This window comes from Mizuhopecten yessoensis, unplaced genomic scaffold (genome assembly GCF_002113885.1).
Source record: "Mizuhopecten yessoensis strain PY_sf001 unplaced genomic scaffold, ASM211388v2 scaffold10225, whole genome shotgun sequence".
In the NCBI taxonomy this organism is placed as follows: Eukaryota; Metazoa; Mollusca; class Bivalvia; order Pectinida; family Pectinidae; genus Mizuhopecten; species Mizuhopecten yessoensis.
This window is the reverse complement of record NW_018408440.1, coordinates 1,391,401-1,416,337: the sequence shown is the minus strand read 5'-3', so window position 1 is coordinate 1,416,337 and position 24,937 is coordinate 1,391,401. Positions and strand designations below refer to the sequence as shown.

Below are 24,937 nucleotides of genomic sequence, written 5' to 3'. Positions count from 1 at the left end.
TAGTTTCTGAGTCACAACTTGTAAACTGTTAAGATCCTCACCTTATAACCATATATAAGTACCTGATTATAAAGAGACGGGTCTGACCTTATCCCTGGGATCTTCTTCGAAGAATATTTTGCCATGATTGCTTAGATATCCAGGTAAGCGATACAGGCCCTCTGGGCCCTTTTTTATAGCTTTTCTATGCTACAAGTATTATTTTTAGAGATCGGAATAAAGTATGTCTTCAAAATCTTATTGACAAGTCATTGCGGGGACCTTTGATTCCATACACCTTTGTAGAGTAGATTCGTCTTTTATTTGGAAGAATTCCCTTCTCTAAGCTGAAGTATTTGTCAAGTTCTTGTCAAAGGCTAGTGCAATTTGTTTGTACAATCAAGGATTTCGTATTTTAGTTTGGTCAACAAGACGTCCCGGTTTCCATTCCCCAGTCGGACGTGAAAAGGTTTGTGGTAATCTACCCGAAAACGGGGGTATTCGCCAGTTTCCGCCCTCATTAAGACAGGGTTTACCTTCTGAGCAGTTCCATCCGGGCCAACAAGAGTAAATAATATCCGTTGGAAGAACTTCTGTCATAATTGTTGAAAAGAGGTGTCTTTAAATAATTTAAATCGTATTTAGTCTCAAGGAAAGCTTGCACGAAGCTGCCAAAATACACCGGCACAATATTTTGTCCAGGTCTGTTGTCGTCGGAGATGCTCCAGATGTCACATTTTGTGTAAGACACGCGCAGGACATCAGTTTGAATGTACTTTCGATGTGATGAAAATGATGACACAAAAGAATGTAAAATTAAAAAATATTTTATTTCCAATTCAGCTAAGAAAGATCTAACTAAAAATTTGAAAGATTCCTAATACGTAAAGTCTCACAATCTGTGTATCTATGGCAACAAGACGACTTTCTGAAAGTACTACCAAATAGTATGGGTATGTCACAGTAAAACTATAGAGAAAATGGGAACCGTCGGAGGGAAATTGCCCTGTTCCTATGCATTTGCATTTTGATTATGCACATTGTGGGGAAAGGCACCAGTTAGCCGTGGATGAATGATACAAGCCTACTCACGATGTCCCCTTAGCAACGACCAAGACTGAGCAACAGGAGCCAATAGTGGTGTTCTTTTGCAGATACACATTTTAATTTGGCGTTTCTTTTTTGTACTAAATTTACATGATTGGCGATATTCCAAAAACTAAATCCACCTCACAGTAAAGCCTATTATCTGGCACCTGTTGATTGGCTAAGTGTATGCCGACTCTCGGGCCCCTACTGTATGTTGGTAATGGTGTTCTTGGTTGATATTAGCCAATTTCTCGGGGAACTGCGGACTCTGATGATTTTACTCCGAATTACCAGGCCCCTGTGAACTGGATTGTTTTAAGTCTCTAACTACCGACAGGTCGGCTGTTCTGTTTGTAGTCTTTCTAAATGTGGGGACGGGCTAGATATCATTGACATAGGCAAGGATGCATTGGTCACTTTCATATAAAATATAGAATTTTGATTTGAGAAAACGTGGTAAAAATAAAATACCTGAATCTCTATATTGATTATGCTTTGAAGGAGAATTCGACAGTGTTTCGGATACTACTTATACTGGACAGAATACAACAACTGGAGCGTCTACTTCTACTACTGCATGCTTATAACATATAAGTGCCTATGTTTTGATGTTGGCCTGGAAGTAAGTATTTAAGTCTGGAGAATAAGTTCGTACCTTGGTGTACCAACACAGATATCAAGGTCACTTCAATCACAGGCCATCATCAAAAATCTTACTAAAATCGGATTTTTCATTTCACTTAGATAGACATTATGTAACGAAATACAGAAAAACAAAATGAAAAGAAAAGTCTGATTTTAATTAGATTAAAACATCACGTGACCACTTCATCACTGACAAACATCACGTGATCACTTCATCACTGACAAACATCAGGTGGCCACTGCATCACTGATAAACATCACGTGACCATTTCACTTTCAAACATTACGTGACATCTTCATCACTGACAAACATCACGTGACCACTTCACCAAAGCTGCAAAATACTACAGGTACTAGACATAGTTTATCTTTATGACATCATGACATTGAAATATACATTATAAATGTCTTCGGGCTTTGAGATCGAACTTTCCACTTAATATATCATACATAAAATGTGTTAAAGGACAGTGTCCTCCACACTAAAGGTTACTGTAGACGTAGATAGGAATGTTTTGCATTGGTCCAGCAATGGTGACGTCATCAACAGTGGGGGGAGATTTCCTAATGCAATTACAGGGAAGGTACATGAAGACATGCCGGCATAATATTACAGGCCTGGGATATCCACAGATCTAGTAAGTTGTTGATTTGTTTTAATCTTTACTATTTTATTTTTGTGACAACTTTGATTAAACTTTGGTAAAATTATGCATTAGCCATTCACCAGTTTGACTGTGTGACAAAATTAGACTTATGAGAGTATGTATAATACTATCGTTTGTACAAGTACCTTGGACACTGTCATTTGTTTTAGAATCCGGATCTAATCCTGATGTCATCTCTGACACTATCAAATGTAACTTGAAATGATAAAATGTACTAATACAGTTCTGATACTGTCAAATGTATTTCTGACACTGTCAAAATGTATTTCTGACACTGTTAAATTGTACTGGTACCATGACACTATCAAATATACCGATACAGTTCTGACACTGTCAAATGTATTTATGACACTGTCAAATGCATTTCTGACACTGTCAAAATGTACTGGTACCATGACACTATCAAATGTACCGATACATCTCTGACACTGTCAAATGTATTTCTGACACTGTTAAATTGTACTGGTACCATGACACTATCAAATATACCGATACAGCTCTGACACTGTCAAATGTATTTATGACACTGTCAGAGAAATAAGTAGCCTTATGTAAATGTGTATTAATCATAGAATATTTTATATCTAACATTCACCAGGGATCAACACCATGATACCAGGGGCGAACCTTAATACATTTTAGTGTTCCAGTATCTTTGATATTAAATGCACTAAGTATACAATTCAATGATGCAGTCAAAAAAATTACAAACATTCGAACGTTCGTCCTGAGCTCTTTTCATGTTCAAATAAAATCAACATATCTTTAAAAAAACACATACTATACAATATATAAATTTTGAAAAAGTAAACAAAATATTGCTGTGGGTTTTAAACCATTCTGTGTCTTATATATATGAATAGTTTTTCGGTTGCATGTGTCTGCAAGACAAATTGGCATAGGTTTATTAAATGCACACACACATTTTCACTCTTTCTACACCAAAATTAGTACACAAACATGCTGCTTGTCAGTGTCACGTGACACCTATACTCTTGCACGTGTACTTTCAGACACTCCAAATCATGGTGGTGAATATTTCTTGTTTCCCTTCCGGTCCACCAGTAATGCCTTTTCTATGAGGACACTTTTGTGGTAGATATGTCCTAGACTGGTGCAAGTGTTCCAAAATTCATTCAGGTGTTCATAATCGCTGGACAGTTTTTATAATCCAGGATGCAATAAGCGTTTCAGTGATAAAAAATACTTTCGGATAGGTCAACATGAACGGCAGGGAATGATGGTAACCGGAACTGGGCGTGGCTTATGCTGAGGGAACACCTGTATAGGCCTTGTTCTTGTAGTAGAAGTAGGTGATCAGAAGGGCGATGAGAAACATACAGGCCAGACACACTCCCACTACAATACCAATCACGCGCGTACTGTTGATAGCAGCCTGGACGTCAACAAAGGTAACTGAAAGTAAACAATTCAAAAGTCAACTTTTCTATTTTTAGAATTGAAACTTATTTAGACAAGATAAATGTCATAAATTGTCAGCGCGTATATCGGACAAATAAGTAGGTTTAGTCCAGCCTTTCAACAACATTCACACTGCACAAAAAACATGCTGCTGTTCCTTTTATCGGCATCACGCCGTAACGGTGACTTTTCTGGTTGGTTTAGCAATCATTTCCCATATTTGAAAAATCGAGAACCGTCTGTACTTTCCTTAAAAGACAAAATTGCCGACGTTTCCTGAATAGTTCTTTGAAACTAATTTGACCGTCACGATGCGAAGAAATGCTTCGTGTCTTATGATTGCTAAAGTAATGGTAATTATCCGATCGATCGATATATTAAGTATGTGGGGCCTAGTGAGCAAAACAAAATGTCACGAACGTTTGGTCTTACTCCATCAGCAACTTTCAGTGATGTAATTTGAAGACTTTGCACAAGATACAGGATTTTAATTAATTCACCAGTTATAACATAGCCCCAACTCTTATACATGGAAAGGAGGGGATTGTCCCCTTTTTCAATATCGATTCTTACCATTTAAAAATCCGATAATCTCAGATGTGTGCATATAGAATATTATATAAATTTCGGAACATTTCACATGCTGAACAACACAGTTTTAACATGTGGACATTGACATATTTTTTGTTTTTTAATTTGTGCTAGAAATACAAATGCACAAGCGCCTGTGTCTAGAGCAAGTGAAGTTTCCTAAGCACATTGACATACCTCTATCATCTTCTGGTTCGGGTGCGGGGAGTCCAAATATATTACCCTGTCCTGTATTGTATTTTGCACATCGTGCAAAAATTGAGGCTACAAAGCCGTAGTCGGTGTGTGTTTTGATTGGGTCCTGGATGAGACGGAGGGTCAGTTCATCGTTGCCGTTTACACACCACTCTGGAGGAGGTTTCACAATGGAGCAGTCCAACTTCTGTACAAACAAGACGCAAGAGGAAAATTTCAAAAACGCGAACGTGAGCAGTTCATTTATAACCAAACACAGTGCGCATTATTATGTATGGGGGCCGTGTACTAGTAAGTTCTACCACTACCCCTCCACCACTGGGTCGCGGGTTGGAGGCCTACATGGGACAGTCGCCAGGTACTGGTCATATACAGTAACAGTTCCAACATGCTTCTGTTGCTGATGGGAACATGGGGTCTAGATATACTGGGAACAGAAATCGTGTGACTAGAACCCCGGTATACACTGTAACACCAACTCATAACGTCAAACTACATCAGGGACGTATAATAAATACTCTCCAAGTACATAATAGAGCATTCCCGTATCAATCGTCCTGAACCCATACCAAACACAATAATTCTTACTGTAATATCAGTTTCAAGAACGTACACTGACTAACAGGCTCACCATATACCATATAAATTGGAGTGCCAAGTCCTTAATACTAAATATTGTGTCATAACATAGGAGAAGCTGATCAACACCTCCATCTGGTATGTAAATAATATAGGAAATATAAAATAGTCTTACATTCCCTTTTATATTGTCAAGTAGCCCGGGTTTCCTTTGGCCCTTGCCCCAGACTTAGACAGTTTTACACCAGACATCTATATATATATATATATGTCAAAATGTCTGGTGATAGGGCCAGAGGAAACTCGGGCTAATTGCCAAGGTATTACAATCCGAAAACCGGAAACGGTGTGGGTGTGGTAGGGTGGTTGCTTCGATTCTATTTTTCAAATATACGCATAGTCAAGTAACGTATCTTCATTATATAGGTATCCATTGATATCAATATGGTAGTTAAGAGGAGACTATATTGTTTATTTACATACCGGATGATTGGCTATAATCACTAATGTGGTCGGACTCCAATTCGTCAGCGACGGGAATTAAAAAAATAACAATTTGTAACGTTGTCCACTCAACTTACCAAGACCTTGTGGCTAGAGGTAAATTCCGCGGTCACATAGCACATCCTGTTGATTTTCTCAACCGAGACACACAGGACGAGCTCATCGCTGCACCCGTTTTCAGAGTCGTCGGCCAAAAATGTGGCGACACAGTCACCGGTGCCCAAAGCAATGTTACCGGCGGTGGTGACGTTTGCACTATCTCCAAGGCTGATATGGAACGTGTCTACCCCACAGCTAGCATTTTCGTCAAAATTCACAGGAGTCCCTGCTGTGGAGATACAGAAAAGGGTCTAGGTTCAATACAGCAAAATGGTAACGTTTCAATACAGCAAAAGGGCAAGTTCAATAGGGAAGAGAGCAAAGATTCAGTACAGCAAAGAGTCGATTTTCAACACATGAGAAGGATCAAGGTTCAATACAGCAAAGATACAAGGTTTTATACAGAAAAGGGTCAAGGTTCAGGACAGCAATAGGTTAAGGTTCAATAGGGAAGAGAGCAAAGGTTCAATACAGCAAAATGTCAAGTTTCAATACAGCAAAGAGACAATGTTTTATACAGAAAATGGTCAAGGTTCAATACAGCAATAGGTCAAGGTTCAAAACAGAAAAGGGTCAATGTTCAATAGGGAAGAGAGCAAAGATTCAGTACAGCAAAGAGCCGATTTTCAATACATCAAAAGGTTTAAGGTTCAATACAGCAAAATGTCAAGATCCAATACAGCAAAGAGACAAGGTTTAATACAGAAAATGATCAAGTTCAATACAGCAATAGGTCAAGGTTCATTACAGCAATAGGTCAAGGTTCAATACAGAAAAGGTTCAATACATCAAAGAGTAAAGGTTCATTACAGCAATAGGTCATGGCTCAATTGAAGCATTTCGTGATATACAATGGGTACATATACGTAAAGACATGATCAAACAGTTTAAATACTAATTGACACCGTGTCATCTAAAAGAACCTTAATTTTGATGCAGAATATTTAATATACCCCTCTGACTATTCAGTTGTGTAGTGATGCTGTAGAGGGTTGAATTTGTATTTTGGGTCAGTTATAACTTAAGATTATAATTGCATTTACTTTTGAATTGTAACCATCACTCCTTCTATAGAATGTGTAACAAGTATTTACTAAAGTATTTTTCTGATTTTTAGTGTCCTTCATTTCCTGTACATTAAATAAACCTTTTCAATCTTATTTTTCACCACAATCCAAACTCATTTCATTTATGGCCATGTCGTTTTGATTCAGTGCTGTGTACATATATGGATGCTGTATTTCAACAGCTACATTCTATGTGTTTAATTGAGAGTCCAGACAGTAACAGTGAGCCGAATGACATGAACAAACAAATCGATCATTGAGTTTATACAGTGTACTTTCGAAATGTCGGCCACTGTGTTGGTATTGTTTTTAGTGTTTCAGGAAAAAACTATAGATTTTCGAAATTATTTATTATGTGAAAAGTTATAAAACTAACACAGATAATACTGGAGTTTGAGCATGTCTGTTACCCGAGGGACTTAAATGTAAGTAAGTTTTACATATGGGACACATGGACATTTGTTAGTCTACAGTTTACAGCAGGAGTACATAGAGTTTCAAATCTACCTCACAATGGTACTTACCAAGTGAGGTGGTTGCAAGGGCCAGCCCGGCAAGGAGTGATACGGCTAGTGACGTCATATCCGTGTTATCAGTGGTTACTTCCTGTCAAATTCTGTGTGTGGAGAAAATGTCAAACGTTAGTTTAAAAAGGCTTCAATATTCCCCACCAACAATTGACCACATGTTAAGTCTCACTTTTTACTGTTGAACATTGAATCACACTCCGTCGATTATGTTCAGCTTGACCATTGTTGTGTTCATCTATCAAATACACTTATCATACGCGTCAAACACGTACAACTCATATTATTCACCTAAATTAACAGGAAATAGCGATCTGGTCCTCTATACTAACAGAAAACAGAGTTTGATAGTCGGACGACTATATGATTCTATACAAATGTTAAGTCCTCGGACGGCGGCGGTTCTCTGGAGCTTTCTCCTCCGACTACAGCACAGGGACTTGAGAATTTGCTATAGCTATATTTGGACCTAAACTGAGGTGATCAGAGCAAACATTACATATTTGTCTTAACCAAAAGTTGAAATAAACCCTGATAGCCTGTTATATTACTCCGAACACTGCAGTTAAGGTCCAAATATAGCTGTTACAAATTATCAGGTCCCTGCGGACTAGAGGTGACTTCTCCTGAGCGTCGTGATATTGCCAAATACTTAAACACACCACCTCATTTCCTCGAATCCATAAGTGCTATATAGCGCGGAACACTTACTGTCCATGTGTGTTGGTGCATTGTTCATCATATCCCTGCGTTTGTTAAGTTTCGATTTCCTGTTGGTGATATAGTGCCCAAAATGGCGGGGATTTATTTGGAATAGCGACAGATTCCTCGCCATGTACGACTGCCGATATTCCTATGATCAATAGCTATATAGGGGTATAGATTTTCCGTCGGTTCTCTTTCTAAATGTCAGAGCTTCATTGGAGTCGCGCCAAATTTCCACACTGGGTTCTTATTACATTTTCTTGATTGGAAACTGTGCTCCATCTAAAGCAGGCCGCAAGAAAACAACGACCTCTCTTTCCCCTCCGACTATCCATTGTCCCTTTCTGTCCCTTCTCGCTTCCTCAAACCATCAGCTCTCTTCCCTCTCACCAACAACAGGTACTCCTCTCACTTTCCAAATACCGCCCCCCCCCCCCCCCCCCNCCCTCCCTAATTAATTGCCCCTCTTACTTTCCAAATGAACTCTCTCTCTTACCTCCCATTCTCCAACAATTGCCCGTCTCACTTCCCAAAGAAACCCTCTACAAACCGAAATAACACGTACCCCTGTCCAAAATGCACCCCTTTCCTCCCATCCACAAAAACACCTACACCCATAGGTATTCCTTGCACTTCATAAAGGAACCCTCTCGCTTCCCTTCCACCCCCACAATAACCCATCTCACTTCCTAAAGGCGCACTCTCTATTCCCTTAAACCACCCACATAGTTTACCTCTCTCACTTCCCAAAGTCACCCTCACGCTTCCCTTCCACCACCCACAACTATCTCTCTCACTTCCCAAAGTCACCCTCACGCTTACCTTCCATCACACACAAATATCTCTCACTTGCCCAAGTCACCCTAACGCTTCCCTTCCACCACCCGCACCTATCTCTGTCACTTCCCCAAGTCATCCTCTCTCGTCCCTCCTACTAACCACAGGTTCCTCTCACTATACCCTAACGTCTGCCATTAGGATATCCTCAGTGCGTTAGATTGGCAATGGGACGTTGTGTATCAGCTATATCCCTGACTGTTGGTGCTTTATTCCGACCACAATGATAGAACTTAGGATATCTTGTGGTCTTGTATTTAATGGACATTATGTATGTACAATGCGGTAACAGAAATGCCTAGTGATTACGTGAGAACCGTTCACCACGTGGTCTCCCATAAATATTAGATCTATATTCGTCGTAGATTGATCACACTCGTCCCGCTACAAAGCCAGTCTACTACAACATCGGTATAACGTCACTGTGTGACGTCACAAAACCAAAATTTTCAAATAATACCTATACGCAGAGAATATAATCGATGCCTAGATTTCCAAAAAATAATGATCATTCCAGCTGTATTTTGGCATCTTGAATATATAGCTTACTCTCTGGGTAACATAACAATTACAGCGTTACGCTATACATTACGCGTTACGTTATTATCTCTGTATTACGTTATTATCTGGGGGTACGTCATTATCTCAGAGATACTTATACGTTATAGTCTGTATTACGTCATTATCTGGGGGTACATCATTATCTCAGAGATACTTATACGTTATAGTCTCTGTATTACGTCATTATCTCAGAGATACTTATACGTTATAGTCTGTATTACGTCATTATCTCAGAGATACTTATACGTTATAGTCTGTATTACGTCATTATCTCAGAGATACTTATACGTTATAGTCTGTATTACGTCATTATCTCAGAGATACTTATACGTTATAGTCTGTATTACGTCATTATCTCAGAGATACTTATACGTTATAGTCTGTATTACGTCATTATCTCAGAGATACTTATACGTTATAGTCTGTATTACGTCATTATCTCAGAGATACTTATACGTTATAGTCTGTATTACGTCATTATCTCAGAGATACTTATACGTTATAGTCTGTATTACGTCATTATCTCAGAGATACTTATACGTTATAGTCTGTATTACGTCATTATCTCAGAGATACTTATACGTTATAGTCTGTATTACGTCATTATCTCAGAGATACTTATACGTTATAGTCTGTATTACGTCATTATCTCAGAGATACTTATACGTTATAGTCTGTATTACGTCATTATCTCAGAGATACTTATACGTTATAGTCTGTATTACGTCATTATCTCAGAGATACTTATACGTTATAGTCTGTATTACGTCATTATCTCAGAGATACTTATACGTTATAGTCTGTATTACGTCATTATCTCAGAGATACTTATACGTTATAGTCTGTATTACGTCATTATCTCAGAGATACTTATACGTTATAGTCTGTATTACGTCATTATCTCAGAGATACTTATACGTTATAGTCTGTATTACGTCATTATCTCAGAGATACTTATACGTTATAGTCTGTATTACGTCATTATCTCAGAGATACTTATACGTTATAGTCTGTATTACGTCATTATCTCAGAGATACTTATACGTTATAGTCTCTGTATTACGTCATTATCTCAGAGATACTTATACGTTATAGTCTCTGTATTACGTCATTATCTCAGAGATACTTATACGTTATAGTCTCTGTATTACGTCATTATCTCAGAGATACTTATACGTTATAGTCTCTGTATTACGTCATTATCTCAGAGATACTTATACGTTATAGTCTCTGTATTACGTCATTATCTCAGAGATACTTATACGTTATAGTCTCTGTATTACGTCATTATCTCAGAGATACTTATACGTTATAGTCTCTGTGTTACGTCATTATCTCAGAGATACTTATACGTTATAGTCTCTGTATTACGTCATTATCTCAGAGATACTTATACGTTATAGTCTCTGTGTTACGTCATTATCTCAGAGATACTTATACGTTATAGTCGCTGTGTTACGTCATTATCTCAGAGATACTTATACGTTATAGTCTCTGTGTTACGTCATTATCTCAGAGATACTTATACGTTATAGTCGCTGTGTTACGTCATTATCTCAGAGATACTTATACGTTATAGTCGCTGTGTTACGTCATTATCTCAGAGATACTTATACGTTATAGTCGCTGTGTTACGTCATTATCTCAGAGATACTTATACGTTATAGTCGCTGTGTTACGTCATTATCTCAGAGATACTTATACGTTATAGTCGCTGTGTTACGTCATTATCTCAGAGATACTTATACGTTATAGTCGCTGTGTTACGTCATTATCTCAGAGGTACTTATACGTTATAGTCTCTGTATTGTGTTATTATCTTGGGGTACGTCATTATCTCAGAGTTACTTATACGTTATAGTCTCTGTTTTATGTTATTTTATAATCTCTTAATTACGTTGTGATATTTGTGTATTACGTTAAAATCTCGGTGTTACGTTATAATGTCTGTGTTACGTAATAATGTCTATATTACGTTAAACGACTGTGTTACGTTATAATGCATTTTACGTTATGTTATAATGTGTGTTACGTTATAATGTTTGTGTTACGTTATAATGTGTGTGTTACATTATAATGTGTGTTACGTTATAATGTGTGTGTTACGTTATAATGTCTGTGTTACGTTATAATGTCTGTGTTACGTTATAATGTTTGTGTTACGTTATAATGTCTGCGTTACGTTATAGTGTGTGTGTGTTACGTTATAATGTGTGTGTTACATTATAATGTTTGTGTGTTACGTTATAATGTGTGTGTGTAACGTTATAAAGTCTGTGTTACGTTATACTGTCTGCGTTACGTTATCATGTGTGTGTTACGTTATAATGTGTGTTATGCTATAATGTCTGTGTTACGTTATAGTGTGTGTTATGTTATAATGTCTGTGTTACGTTATAAAGTCTGTGTTACGTTATAATGTCTGTGTTACGGTATAATGTGTGTGTTACGTTATAATATCTGCGTTACGTTATAATGTGTGTGTTACTTTATAATGTTTGTGTGTTACGTTATAATGTGTGTGTAACGTTATAATGTGTGTGTTACGTTATAATGTGTGTGTTACGTTATAATATGTGTGTTTCGTTATAATATGTGTGTGTTACGTTATAATGTGTGTGTTACGTTATAATATGTGTGTTTCGTTATAATGTTTGTGTTACGTTATAATGTTTGTGTTACGTTATAATGTTTGTGTTACGTTATAATGTCTGTGTTACGTTATAATGTTTGTGTTACGTTATAATGTCTGCGTTACGTTATCATGTCTGTGTTACGTTATAATGTGTGTGTTACGTTATAATGTTTGTGTTACGTTATAATGTTTGTGTTACGTTATAATGTCTGTGTTACGTTATAATGTTTGTGTTACGTTATAATGTCTGCGTTACGTTATCATGTCTGTGTTACGTTATAATATGTGTGTTACGTTATAATGTTTGTGTTACGTTATAATGTCTGTGTGTTACGTTATAATGTTTGTGTTACGTTATAATGTTTGTGTTACGTTATAATGTATGTGTTACGTTATAATGTTTGTGTTACGTTATAATGTGTGTGTGTGTTACGTTATAATGTCTGTGTTACGTTATAATGGGTGTGTTACGTTATAATATCTGCGTTACGTTATAATGTGTGTGTTACGTTATAATGTCTGCGTTACGTTATCATGTCTGTGTTACGTTATAATGTTTGTGTTACGTTTTAATGTTTGTGTTACGTTATAATGTGTGTGTGTTACGTTATAATGTCTGTGTTACGTTATAATGTTTGTGTTACGTTATAATGTCTGCGTTACGTTATCATATGTGTGTTTCGTTATAATGTTTGTGTTACGTTATAATGTCTGTGTTACGTTATAAAGTCTGTGTTACGTTATAAAGTCTGTGTTACGTTATAATATCTGTGTTACGTTATAATATGTGTGTTTCGTTATAATGTTTGTGTTACGTTATAATGTTTGTGTTACGTTATAATGTTTGTGTTACGTTATAATGTCTGTGTTACGTTATAATGTCTGTGTTACGTTATAATGTCTGTGTTACGTTATAATGTCTGTGTTACGTTATAATGTCTGTGTTACGTTATAATGTCTGTGTTACGTTATAATGTCTGTGTTACGTTATAATGTCTGTGTTACGTTATAATGTCTGTGTTACGTTATAATGTCTGTGTTACGTTATAATGTCTGTGTTACGTTATAATGTCTGTGTTACGTTATAATGTCTGCGTTACGTTATCATGTCTGTGTTACGTTATAATGTGTGTGTTACTTTATAATGTTTGTGTGTTACGTTATAATGTGTGTGTTACGTTATAATGTGTGTGTTACGTTATAATGTGTGTGTTACGTTATAATATGTGCGTTTCGTTATAATGTTTGTGTTACGTTATAATGTTTGTGTTACGTTATAATGTTTGTGTTACGTTATAATGTCTGTGTTACGTTATAATGTTTGTGTTACGTTATAATGTCTGTGTTACGTTATAATGTCTGTGTGTTACGTTATAATGTTTGTGTTACGTTATTATGTTTGTGTGTTACGTTATAATGTTTGTGTGTTACGTTATAATGTCAGTGTTACGTTATATTATGTGTTTCGTTATAATATTTGTGTTACGTTATAATGTCTGTGTGACGTTATACTGTCTGTGTCATGTTATAATGAATCTTGGTTGTAATTTCCGTATAACATAATATATAGATTACGACAAAATCACTGTGCTAAGAAATATAATTTCTGCATAAACGTTTTAATTAGATGCTTACGTTTTAGTCTCTGATTTACATTAAATGTCTCTCAGATTTAGATCGTTTTTGATGGAAAAGATGAACCCCTCTTAACGTTCCGGTTAATTTTTCATCATGTTCACTCACACAGAAAGCATGTCGGATATCTAAGGAGTGTCAATTAATGAATATGTTTGAATAGATTATAATATCTCATTTTAATTTAGTTGAAATTAATATGCATTCAAATGACAAGTTGTATAATAATGAGATAGCTACGAGAATAAATAAGCTAGCGTTTTATGATATTACACACATGCCCTGTTCCCGACAACGATTGGGATGGTAGGTACAACACTAGCATTGTTATCTGTCAGATTATCAGTACAATAGCCAGGTCCACAAAGGTCATTGCGTCAGTCTTTGATCTACCATTGTATGCGTACCCCCGGGTCATGCGTATCATGTCGGGTACATTCCTATCTAAATGGAGACATAATCAATACCCCGGGGGAGCGTAGTCGGTGTCAAGACTTTAGGACAATGCTCAAAGGTATTGTGTGACAGTACTCGAAACTTTTTACAGATAATACCGTGTGTACGGTTAAAATTAGCAAATAGGTGACACATATCTACAACATAGGTTGTCTGGGGGTACAGATAATCACAAACAGGTACACAATACGAGTTCAGTGTTATAGTGCCTGAAATGAAACAGCAATCTGACCGAGATTTGGTTGGTATTGTTTTTAAAGAAAGTTTATATACTCTGTGGTAACATTTCTAAATTTTTGACTTTTCTTTTCATTGAATTTGTCTTCAATTTCGTTTAGGCAGGACATACACGATTTAACGTAAATCCCCAGCTGATGTAGCAAATGCTATATGAACTGTGTATCAGACGCTCATCTCCCGACACCAAATTTCATGTCAAGTTCGATAATAAACAACACGCCGCGACATCAACATACAATACACGTGCAGCATACGAACATGTGTGCATTCTGATCCTCAATGTCACGTGCACGCTGTATTACTTGAGATACTACGTATAGTAAGTTATTGTTTGAACGTCCCAGCTCACAGAGACGTCGGGAACATTCATGTGTACATCTGTGTAAGGGTCCCCCTCCTCCCACCCCTTACGTTCATCTGACTGAATATATAGGTCGGAATCACACGGACTTGAGAATTTGCTACAGCCATATTTGGACCTAAACGAAGGTGTTCATAGTATTTTTACACGTTTTAGGAGTTCAGATCAACTTTCGGTCCCCCAATGATGATAAACGAGCTCACATTCATTCTCATGCAGAACAAGTACGTGATTATATTATTCTGATACGAAACAGCACAGTCCATAATTACAAACCAGTAATTACCGTAAGTTCCGAGTTAGTCAAAGATTATTATATAAAAAATATTGGATTTATGTCTTCATGATCTCGCGTTTATCAAATTGTTTTAAAGCTACTATTCACATCCTCACTACTGGTTACATAGTCCACAGCTTGGAAACTGATGTATTGAAGTAGTGTTTGATTACTATCCGTGCTGTTATTGCTCCCCCAGACAATCAGCGGTAGTGCGAGCTATTCACGAAGATATTCATTATTCATACATGTCATCTGGCTGCTCAGCTAGCTGGCTTTGCTCTGACGCGAATGTCAAGCATAACATAGGTATAAATGGTTCCCGTGGTAAATGATTACGTCACCTGGTAATTAATTCCGGTACATAAATATACACGGGGGGAATCAATGTGCGTAATGCTAAGATGTCAACATCCAATGCGAGGACTGTCACTCCGGTTCAGTACTACATCGTTCGGGACATGTGGCCAATAATACATATTTTTTTTTTAACTAAGTCGTTGTCGATCTTGTTTATAAATAGCACGGCTTCATAAGTCCATTTTACAATTTTTGGCCGAGTCGACGGTTGTCAGTTTCCATCCGGAAAGCTGGAATATTCCTCGCGACATTTTGACTCGTACATATAGCAAAGTGAATGCTTGGTTGTTTCCGACAGTTTCAACCAAATTCGAATCTGGTCATAGATAGAAACGGATGATACTAAGTAGTCTCCCCTATCTCGAAATTCAAGTTTGACGCGTAGGGCAAAAATATTTTTTTTACTAAAAAATAAACCAAAAAACCCACGACATATAAAATAAAATATAGAATTGGAGTGCCCATCCAACTGCTATATATCAGCTTTGAAGTTGGAGAATTAGAAGGTAAGCCCTTTTATTAGTGACGTCACAATTTGGATTTATGACATGACGTGGTCACGTCACTTAAAAAACTTTTTATTATAAAGACTACATTTTTATTTAAATGCCTCCAGAAAAGTAAAATAACTCATTTTCTTCTGTTGCTATGGTGATGTAAGATGGTATATCATTTGGAAGTATATTTGTCATATTATTGAAGATTCTCCAAACTTCGACAAGGGAAAAAAGGAAACCTACAAAAATTATACAAATGATAGAAACCGTGTTTTGAAATTCGCATTAACTTGACTGAAATTTATGACTGGCATATTTATTAGACAAAGGTCAGACGACACCTGCATATCATGCATGGTTCCACTGTAGAAGTCATGTACAGTTCTGTAACTCACGATAAAACAAACGACTAAGGAAAATTCTGCATATAGTCCCAATTCACAAATAGATTTATGGTTGTAGCAGGTCATATGCTAGTGCATTTAATTTTAAAGGGTCCTAAATGTTTGCATGTCATAAGCTTTAGTGACGTCATGCCAACTTGGGTCAGAAAGGAAAGTGACCATTACCTATCGGTCATAACATTTGATTTGATGGAATCGGTCCATTAATATAAAAAAAGATTAAGATGAAATATTACACAAAAGACCTCCAATTAGTAATTTGGTCTGTTCCCATAAAAGGTGACAGTGGGAAAAAATGCATTGCGTAATTGCTTGTGTCCCTCTCCCCCCCCCCCCCCCCCCCCCCTCCTATACTGGTGCTAGTGGGACAATTACACCGCGTTACAGTATACAATTTGCTCTATATAAATCCTGTGTGAATATAAAATATGAAATTGGCAAATAAAATAATATATTATACACACGACACTGACCATGCATGTCCCCTATATAGTATTACTTAGTCATTTAACGGGTATTGCAAAATACTATATAAAAATACGCTCAAGTTGGAGATAAACATTTTGAAATATTTGAAATGTACAATTAACAAATCTGGTAAAAAATATAGACTGGAGGGCTCTCCAAAGCGACACAGCACCCGTTGTCCTCAAAACGTTCACAATGCTATCCAAGCCCATGGAATGATACACCAAGGTTATCGCTATATGGGGTTGTGGAAAGTAAACATGTATAGCGGCAAATTCACACACAAGTTTCACCGCCACAACCAACGACTGGTTCTCTGATGATCAAATATATCGTTTTACAACAAAATACAGCGGTCCTGTACTAGCCATGCGGTCAGGGCTTGTAAAATAGCCGGTGATCCCCGATCACCTTGAAATTTCCAGGTGACTAAATTGATCGATTTGGCGTTCACACGGCGGCATTGACTACTGCTGGGATACGGTAGGGACAGAGAACATCTCACTTTGTTCTTCACTCATATAATACACACCAAAAACACAATATTCAGAGTCTAGCTGCATTTTCTAGCTTAGATCGACTTACCTCGCGTTTCCTTCCTGCCTTGGCGTGGGTACGACTGTTGACCTTGACCTCAGTAAACTCCAGAGACGTGTCGGCATATAGACATATGCATGTACGCTTACTATACACCTGTGTGACGAAATGACACCGATCACAATTTCATCCAATCAAATTACAGAGTTATTGTAAGCCCGTAACATGGAGCAGTGAAAGCACAGGTAAGTCGTCGGCGGTATGTGTGTGTACAGGTGTAATAAATGACTGTGTGTAACAGAATAGAAATAGCGACATTTATATACTGGGCAGTATACAAGCTGAGGATAGGGAGAATATAACAGTCGTACCGCAACACTAGAACAGTCTCGTCTGCTGGATTACCAAGCTACTCGGCAAAGTGAAGCTGACGTTCAGTTTAGATATCGACGGTTTAGAGGTTTAAATATCAATGTGTGATGTACATTCTTCGTCTAATATACAGGTTTTATTCTGACAAAATAAGGATTTTACAGTCCTTTGTCAGCCTGCTCTGAAAATATAAATAATAAAACATTTAGATTTTGTTCTTGTTTTCTTAAAAAAATGTTCATGCGATTTGTTTTAGTTTAAACATATTTTATTGACAACAAGCATATTGACAAAGGGATTAGTCGGTAAGTTTTTCCAATTTATTAATTGACTTCTACTGATTTATTTTGCCAGTGTTCATCTTATTTATATTGAACTTGTTCAACTGTGCTTGAATTCACAACATTAGACAGGATAACGTTCCATTAATCAACAGTTCTCGTTCACTGTGTAAACGAGAGCTGCCGAATATTTAATCTCGAATGCGATAAATTAATTGCGAAATAGTATATTTCCGTTATATGAAATAAGTAGAAATTTGAAAAAGACTACAAAAATATCTCCTTTTTGCCTAACCCTGTACGCATGTCCATGACTATAAACAAAATTCTGGCTCACTGAGCGGTCTACCCCGACATGAAAGTAAATCTATGTCAATGATTTTTGCAGTAAGTTACATACATTGAAATCCCGCATAGATTATTCATAACTTTATTTGAAGTGAATGCTTAGTTTAAACCATATTTTATTCATGTCAATTAACATGTATAATTACAAAGACATTTTCATTCTGATGATTGGGAACAAGTACTATTGTATATAACAAGCTTAGCTGATAATAGATTATAACTCTATAGTTATAGCCTGAATGGGTACATAAGAGAATACTTATGCAATGCTTTTACGTGAAACAGTCATTTATATGTTGAATTGACTACAGAGTTTTAAACCGGATGAGATGTTTTGTAAGAGAAATATAAAACAGCGGAGACATGGCACTGAAATTACGACAATAAAAGTGTTATGACAAACTCTGTTGTACACGGTTTTGAAAGACCTCAGAAATTAATAAAGAGACTAGCATTGGCATGGAAGATAATTTATTAAAATTCCAGATTTGATTTAGTAAATGAGGTTCTTCCGAACAGGCATGATGACAGCTACATATATATGAGCTACATATATATGAGGCAGCTCTGAAAGGCATTTACATATAGAGAAGTAGAATACAAATATAAAACATAACTGGACAATATTTGTGATGTATATTTTTTTTATTTGCAGGACTCATTAAAAAGGATTGTGTCATCGAGAATCTACAAAACAAACAAACCATACTCTAATATATTTCTACCTGTACGATTGAAATCTATATAGTTCGACCCATTGCTATATTTACAACCCTAAATAAATATACTTCTGCCGTAAACTATTTCTAATTTTAAAGCAGAGATTGAACTATTTCTACTGGTAAAGCCCGATCCTATACACGATGCCTACACCAGAGTAGACCATTTCTACTCTTACAGCCTTACTCTATAAGCTCTTACTACTTTAATATATTCCTAATTTCACATCGAAATTAAACCTTTTAATATTTAACGGCCTGATTTGTTTTACTCGTACACCTTAATTGTAACCTTAATTGTAACTATAAGCCTCTTTATCACCCGATCGACACGCCACATACAATAGTAACAGACGTATCCTACTTAATATATGTCACATTAGTATTACATTTTGAAGATTCGTGACTGAATTTCTTGTAAATTAACATGTTCGCTATTCCTTGTAGGCACGAGTGTATCACACGTACGTGACTCCTACACGTGCAGATCCACACGTGCAACCCTGATGTCTATCTGTGGCCCCACGTGTTCCACTTACTCATTTGCATAATCGGACAAGCCGGTCATGTAATTTAAATATGCAATATAACTGCAGGCATTTGGATTTAAATTATAGAAAATATAGATACGAAAAAAGTTTAAATCATCGTATAATTTTTGTTAATTATGTATAACCATTTTCGGTTACCTATTCTCAAGTGCCTGTGATTAAACAAAAAATGCCCGATTCTGACACTCAATTACCCAAAGTAAAATAACGTTCATCACTTTGGTATTTCCTATCACTTACAAACATGGTGCTGTTTTCATTTTCTAGGCCATACATGTATAGTAACAATGAGGTAATACGCGAACATAGTAAATTTCAACTTTGCACCACATATATGTATTATAATATATAAAACAATTGTATCATATTTTGGTTCTGCAATATAACGCGATTATTTTCAAATTATTCGTTTCAAGATCAGGAATGTCTGAAACAAAAAATACGTACACATAATACATAATCTGATTAAAATCATCTGTTACATGGTTCAGGCGTAGTACGAAGTTAACGAAGCCATGTAACATATGATTTTAATCAGATCGACGTAATATACACATTTACACGATCTGAGTCATGCCTCATACTTCAGGCGATGAGGTCCTGTGCCGAGCCCAGTGTTGATCTATTGATTACGCTTGCTCTACACCACAATTTAATCAGCGGTTACCCCACGGGCAGTTTCCACCACACGAACCTTTTCTCCCAACCCTCGGGACCTAGCTTGCGCACATTCATTCATCTGGCAATGCGATACTCATCACATAATAAGACCAAGTTCAACAGAGTTATGTCCCTTCTGTATTAACTCGGGAGTGGTCTCCCTTATAACGGTTTGATGGAAAACATGACTACAACTCGGTTTCATAATTTCTAATACGTAATTGCTTTGTTCATGGCGACAAAAAATACACATTGTTCCAGTGTGATATGCCGATATGGATACGGTTCCATGGTAGCTAATGCCGTATCTACGGCTGTGATTTGAGTTCAATCGTCACTTGGCGATGACTTTTCCAGTTGCCATTGTTACGATATTTTTCTCTTAAATCTTTGGTAAATCATGGTCGATGCCACTCTGGTTATTGGAGAGCTTTCTGCTCACTTAAAAGTACGTGTTATCTTGTTTATTGACCGGAAATGTGTAAGGATGATTGTAGTGATAACTATGGGCACTGTTGTCATTGGTTACTGTTGCCCCTGGTTACGACGCCTGTCTGAAGCCGGTGTCCTTTTTGTTTCTGTACCAGAAGTAGGTGAGTGTGAGAGTAACGAGGAAAATACACGCCAGACAGACAGCTACGATGACGCCGATGATTCGTGCCTGATTGACAGCTTCCTCGAGGTCGATCGGAACAAAATCTGAAAGATCAATTAGTGCAACGTTTTAAACTTCGACCTGGACTACATCATTATAATACATGTAATATCCCCGAGATACCAACACACACTTTTCATTACTTTGATTTGTGTGTGTTTATGGATTTGTAACCACAAAACCATCAATTTGTTAAATTCGAGGTGCAATGTTTTACCCAAAAGCGTCATAAAACTTCAACGAAATATACGCAGATACAGTTCGGAGGCCTTATTAGTATTAGCATGTCTCATGTATACTCCCATAACATGAGAGGCCGCTGGTCGGCCTTTTTTCAATCAGATATGATTTTGCCGACTGCGACCTCTCATTTCCAAAGCACTAATTCTTTGATGCAGTTTACACCCGAAATCCGGGCGGAACAAAATCGGCTTGAAAAACTCACATAAGTGGTTAACAGTTCATGACAACGATGTCTACTCACGGTTTATATAATATAGATCTCATATATATGTCACAGACACAAATATATAGTATATTACGGAATAGAACACTCAAAATACATGTCCATGTCGTTGTAGCACATCTCTGACCTACATTTAAAACATGGCTTCTGGATTAATACAAAATATCAGGGGGGATTTCAAACGGAACGAAATGTTACGGAGTTTGTTTGTATTCCGCTTGTGAAACATTATATGTAATCCATTTTTGTATTAACCAGAAAAATCATGGCAAATGCTGTCTGCTTCGCTTCGAATGAGGAACAACTCATTATTTATGTCTTTGACATGAATTTTTTCTCATACAATCATGGATTTATGGAAAGAAATATTTATTGGACCCTTTTGACCATTTAAATGTATGTAAACACGATATACTCTTTCTTAATCCGAACTTTGAAAATGTGATAGTCAGCATCGGGAAAATCAGCTATGGGCAGTTAGAGGTTACGCGTCGCCTGTCAAAAGTTTTTCGCCGTGTAAAACCTCTAACATTGTTGGAGTAGTCTCATGTATTGAATGCCAGGAGGAGAAAATCATAAAATTATATTTTTGCATAATCAAAAACAATATTGCGTTCGCAAAGCGATGTTATTATTTTTTTGCATTTTCAATATTGTTGAATTGTGCCGCACTTTCTAGTAAATATTTATACATACATGATTATACGATCCTGACCATCAACGATCTTAAATAATGTCTGAACCTGTAGTAACGCATAGCATTAACGACCTCAGACAACATATCTATACTATACATCTGTAACTATAGTAACGCATAGCATTAACGACCTCAGACAACATATCTATATTATACATCTGAACCTATAGTAACGCATAGCATTAACGACCTCAGACAACATACCTATAATATACATCTGTAACTAAAGTAACACACTACCAACGACCTCAGCCAATATATCTATGATATACATCTGTAACTATAGTAACACAACACCAATGACCTCAAGACAATATATCTATAATATACATCTGTAACTATAGTAACACATAGCATTAACGACCTCAGACAATTTATCTATACTATACATCTGTAACTAAAGTATCAAACCACCAACGACCTCAGACAATATATCTATTCTATATATCTGTAACTATTGTAACACACCACCAACGACCTCAGACAATATATCTATAATATACATCTGTAACTATAGTAACACACCTCCAACGACCTCAGACAATATATCTATACTATATATCTGTAACTAAAGTAACACACCACCAACGACCTCAGACAATATATCTATACTATACATCTGTAACTATAGTAACACAACACCAACGACCTCAGACAATATATCTATAATATACATCTGTAACTATAGTAACACACCACCAACGACCTCAGACACTATATCTATACAATATATCTATAATATACATCTGTAACTATAGTAACACACTACAAACGACCTCAGACAATATATCTATAATATACATCTGTAACTAAAGTAACACACCACCAATGACCTCAGACAATATATCTATACTTTACATCTGTAACTATAGTATCACACTTCCAACGACCTCAGACAATACATCTATACTATACATCTGTCACTATAGTAACACACTTCCAACGACCTCAGACAATACATCTATACTATACATCTGTCACTATAGTAACACACTTCCAACGACCTCAGACAATAGATCTATAATATACATCTGTATCTATAGTATCACACCACCAACGACGTCTGACAATATATCTATAATATACATATGTAACTATAGTATCACACCACCACCGACCCCAGACAATATATCTATAATAGTATCACACCACCAACGACGTCTGACAATATATCTATAATATACAACTGTAACTATAGTAACACAACACCAACAACCTCGGATACTATATCTATACTATCGACCTCAGACAATATATCTATAATAGTATCACACCACCAACGACCTGAGACAATATATCTATAATATACAATTGTAACTATAGCATCACACCACCAACGACCTGAGACAATATATCTATAATAGACATCTGTAACTATAGTATCCCACCACCAACGACCTCAGACACTATATCTATACAATATATCTATAATATACAATTGTAACTATAGCATCACACCACCAACGACCTCTGACAATATATCTATAATATACATCTGGATCTATAGTAACACACCACCAACGATCTCAGACAAGATATCTATAATATACATCTGAAACTATAGTATCACACTTCCAACGACCTCAGACAATATTATCTATACTATATATCTGTAACTAAAGTAACACCACCAACGACCTCAGACACTATATCTATACAATATATCTATAATATACAATTGTAACTATAGCATCACGCCACCAACGACCTCAGACAAGATATCTATAATATACACCTGTAACTATAGTAACACACTACAAACGACCTCAGACAATATATATATTATATACATCTGTAACTATACTAACACACTTCCAACGACCTCAGACAATATATATATTATATACATCTGTAACAATAGTAACACACCACCAACGATCTCAGACAAGATATCTATAATATACATCTGAAACTATAGTATCACACTTCCAACGACCTCAGACAATACATATACATCTGTAACTATACTAACACACTTCCAACGACCTCAGACAATATTATCTATACTATATATCTGTAACTAAAGTAACATACCACCAATGACCTCAGACAATTTATCTATACTTTACATCTGTAACTATGGTAGCACACCACCAACGACCTCAGATAATGTATCTATAATATACATCTGTAACTTTAGTATCACACCACCAACGACCTGAGACAATATATCTATAATAGTATCACACCACCAACGACGTCTGACAATATATCTATAATATACATATGTAACTATAGTATCACACTTCCAACGACCTCAGACAATAGATCTATAATATACATCTGTAACAATAGTAACACACCACCAACGATCTCAGACAAGATATCTATAATATACATCTGGATCTATAGTAACACACCACCAACGACCTCAGACAAAATATCTATAATATACATCTCTAACTATAGGAACACACCACCAACGACCTCTGACAATATATCTATAATATACAACTGTAACTATAGTAACACAACACCAACGACCTCAGACAATATATCTATACTATACATATGTAACTATAGTAACACAACACCAACGATCTCAGACAAGATATCTATAATATACATCTGTAACTATAGTAACACACCACCAACGACCTCAGACAATATATCTATACTATATATCTGTAACTATACTAACACACTTCCAACGACCTCAGACAACATATCTATAATATACATCTGTAACTATAGTATCACACCACCAACGACCTCAGATAATGTATCTATAATATACATCTGTAACTATAGTATCACACCACCAACGACCTCAGACAATATATCTATTATATACATCTGTAACTATAGTAACACACCACCAACGACCTCAGACAATATATCTATACTATA

At 36.4% G+C, this 24,937-nt stretch overlaps 2 protein-coding genes across 7 annotated transcripts in view; both read right to left on the bottom strand.

Annotated features, from left to right (window-relative positions):
* Positions 1-790: 790 nt before the first annotated feature.
* Positions 791-17,501, bottom strand: LOC110459777. Of its 5 annotated transcripts, none has more exons than XM_021512204.1 (5): positions 17,387-17,501; positions 7,363-7,454; positions 5,750-5,997; positions 4,572-4,776; positions 791-3,797 (listed from the first exon to the last, which is right to left on the bottom strand). In XM_021512204.1, exons 2-5 carry the CDS (start codon positions 7,418-7,420, stop codon positions 3,646-3,648), a joined length of 663 nt encoding a protein of 220 aa, XP_021367879.1. In that variant the 5' UTR covers positions 7,421-7,454; positions 17,387-17,501; the 3' UTR covers positions 791-3,645. The 5 variants fall into 5 exon arrangements, with proteins under 5 accessions (XP_021367879.1, XP_021367874.1, XP_021367878.1 ...); XM_021512199.1 differs by having other exon boundaries at positions 5,750-6,000; positions 17,387-17,497; XM_021512203.1 differs by lacking the exon at positions 17,387-17,501 and adding an exon at positions 8,077-8,155 and having other exon boundaries at positions 5,750-6,000.
* A 1,464-nt stretch (positions 17,502-18,965) lies between these two features.
* LOC110459795 overlaps positions 18,966-24,937 on the bottom strand; it is an 18,509-nt gene continuing 12,537 nt past the window's right edge. For both annotated transcript variants that reach the window (XM_021512244.1, XM_021512243.1), the window contains exon 5: positions 18,966-20,968. In XM_021512244.1, coding sequence (XP_021367919.1) covers positions 20,811-20,968 — 158 coding nt within the window. In that variant the 3' untranslated portion in view covers positions 18,966-20,810. The remainder of the gene's footprint in view (positions 20,969-24,937) is intronic.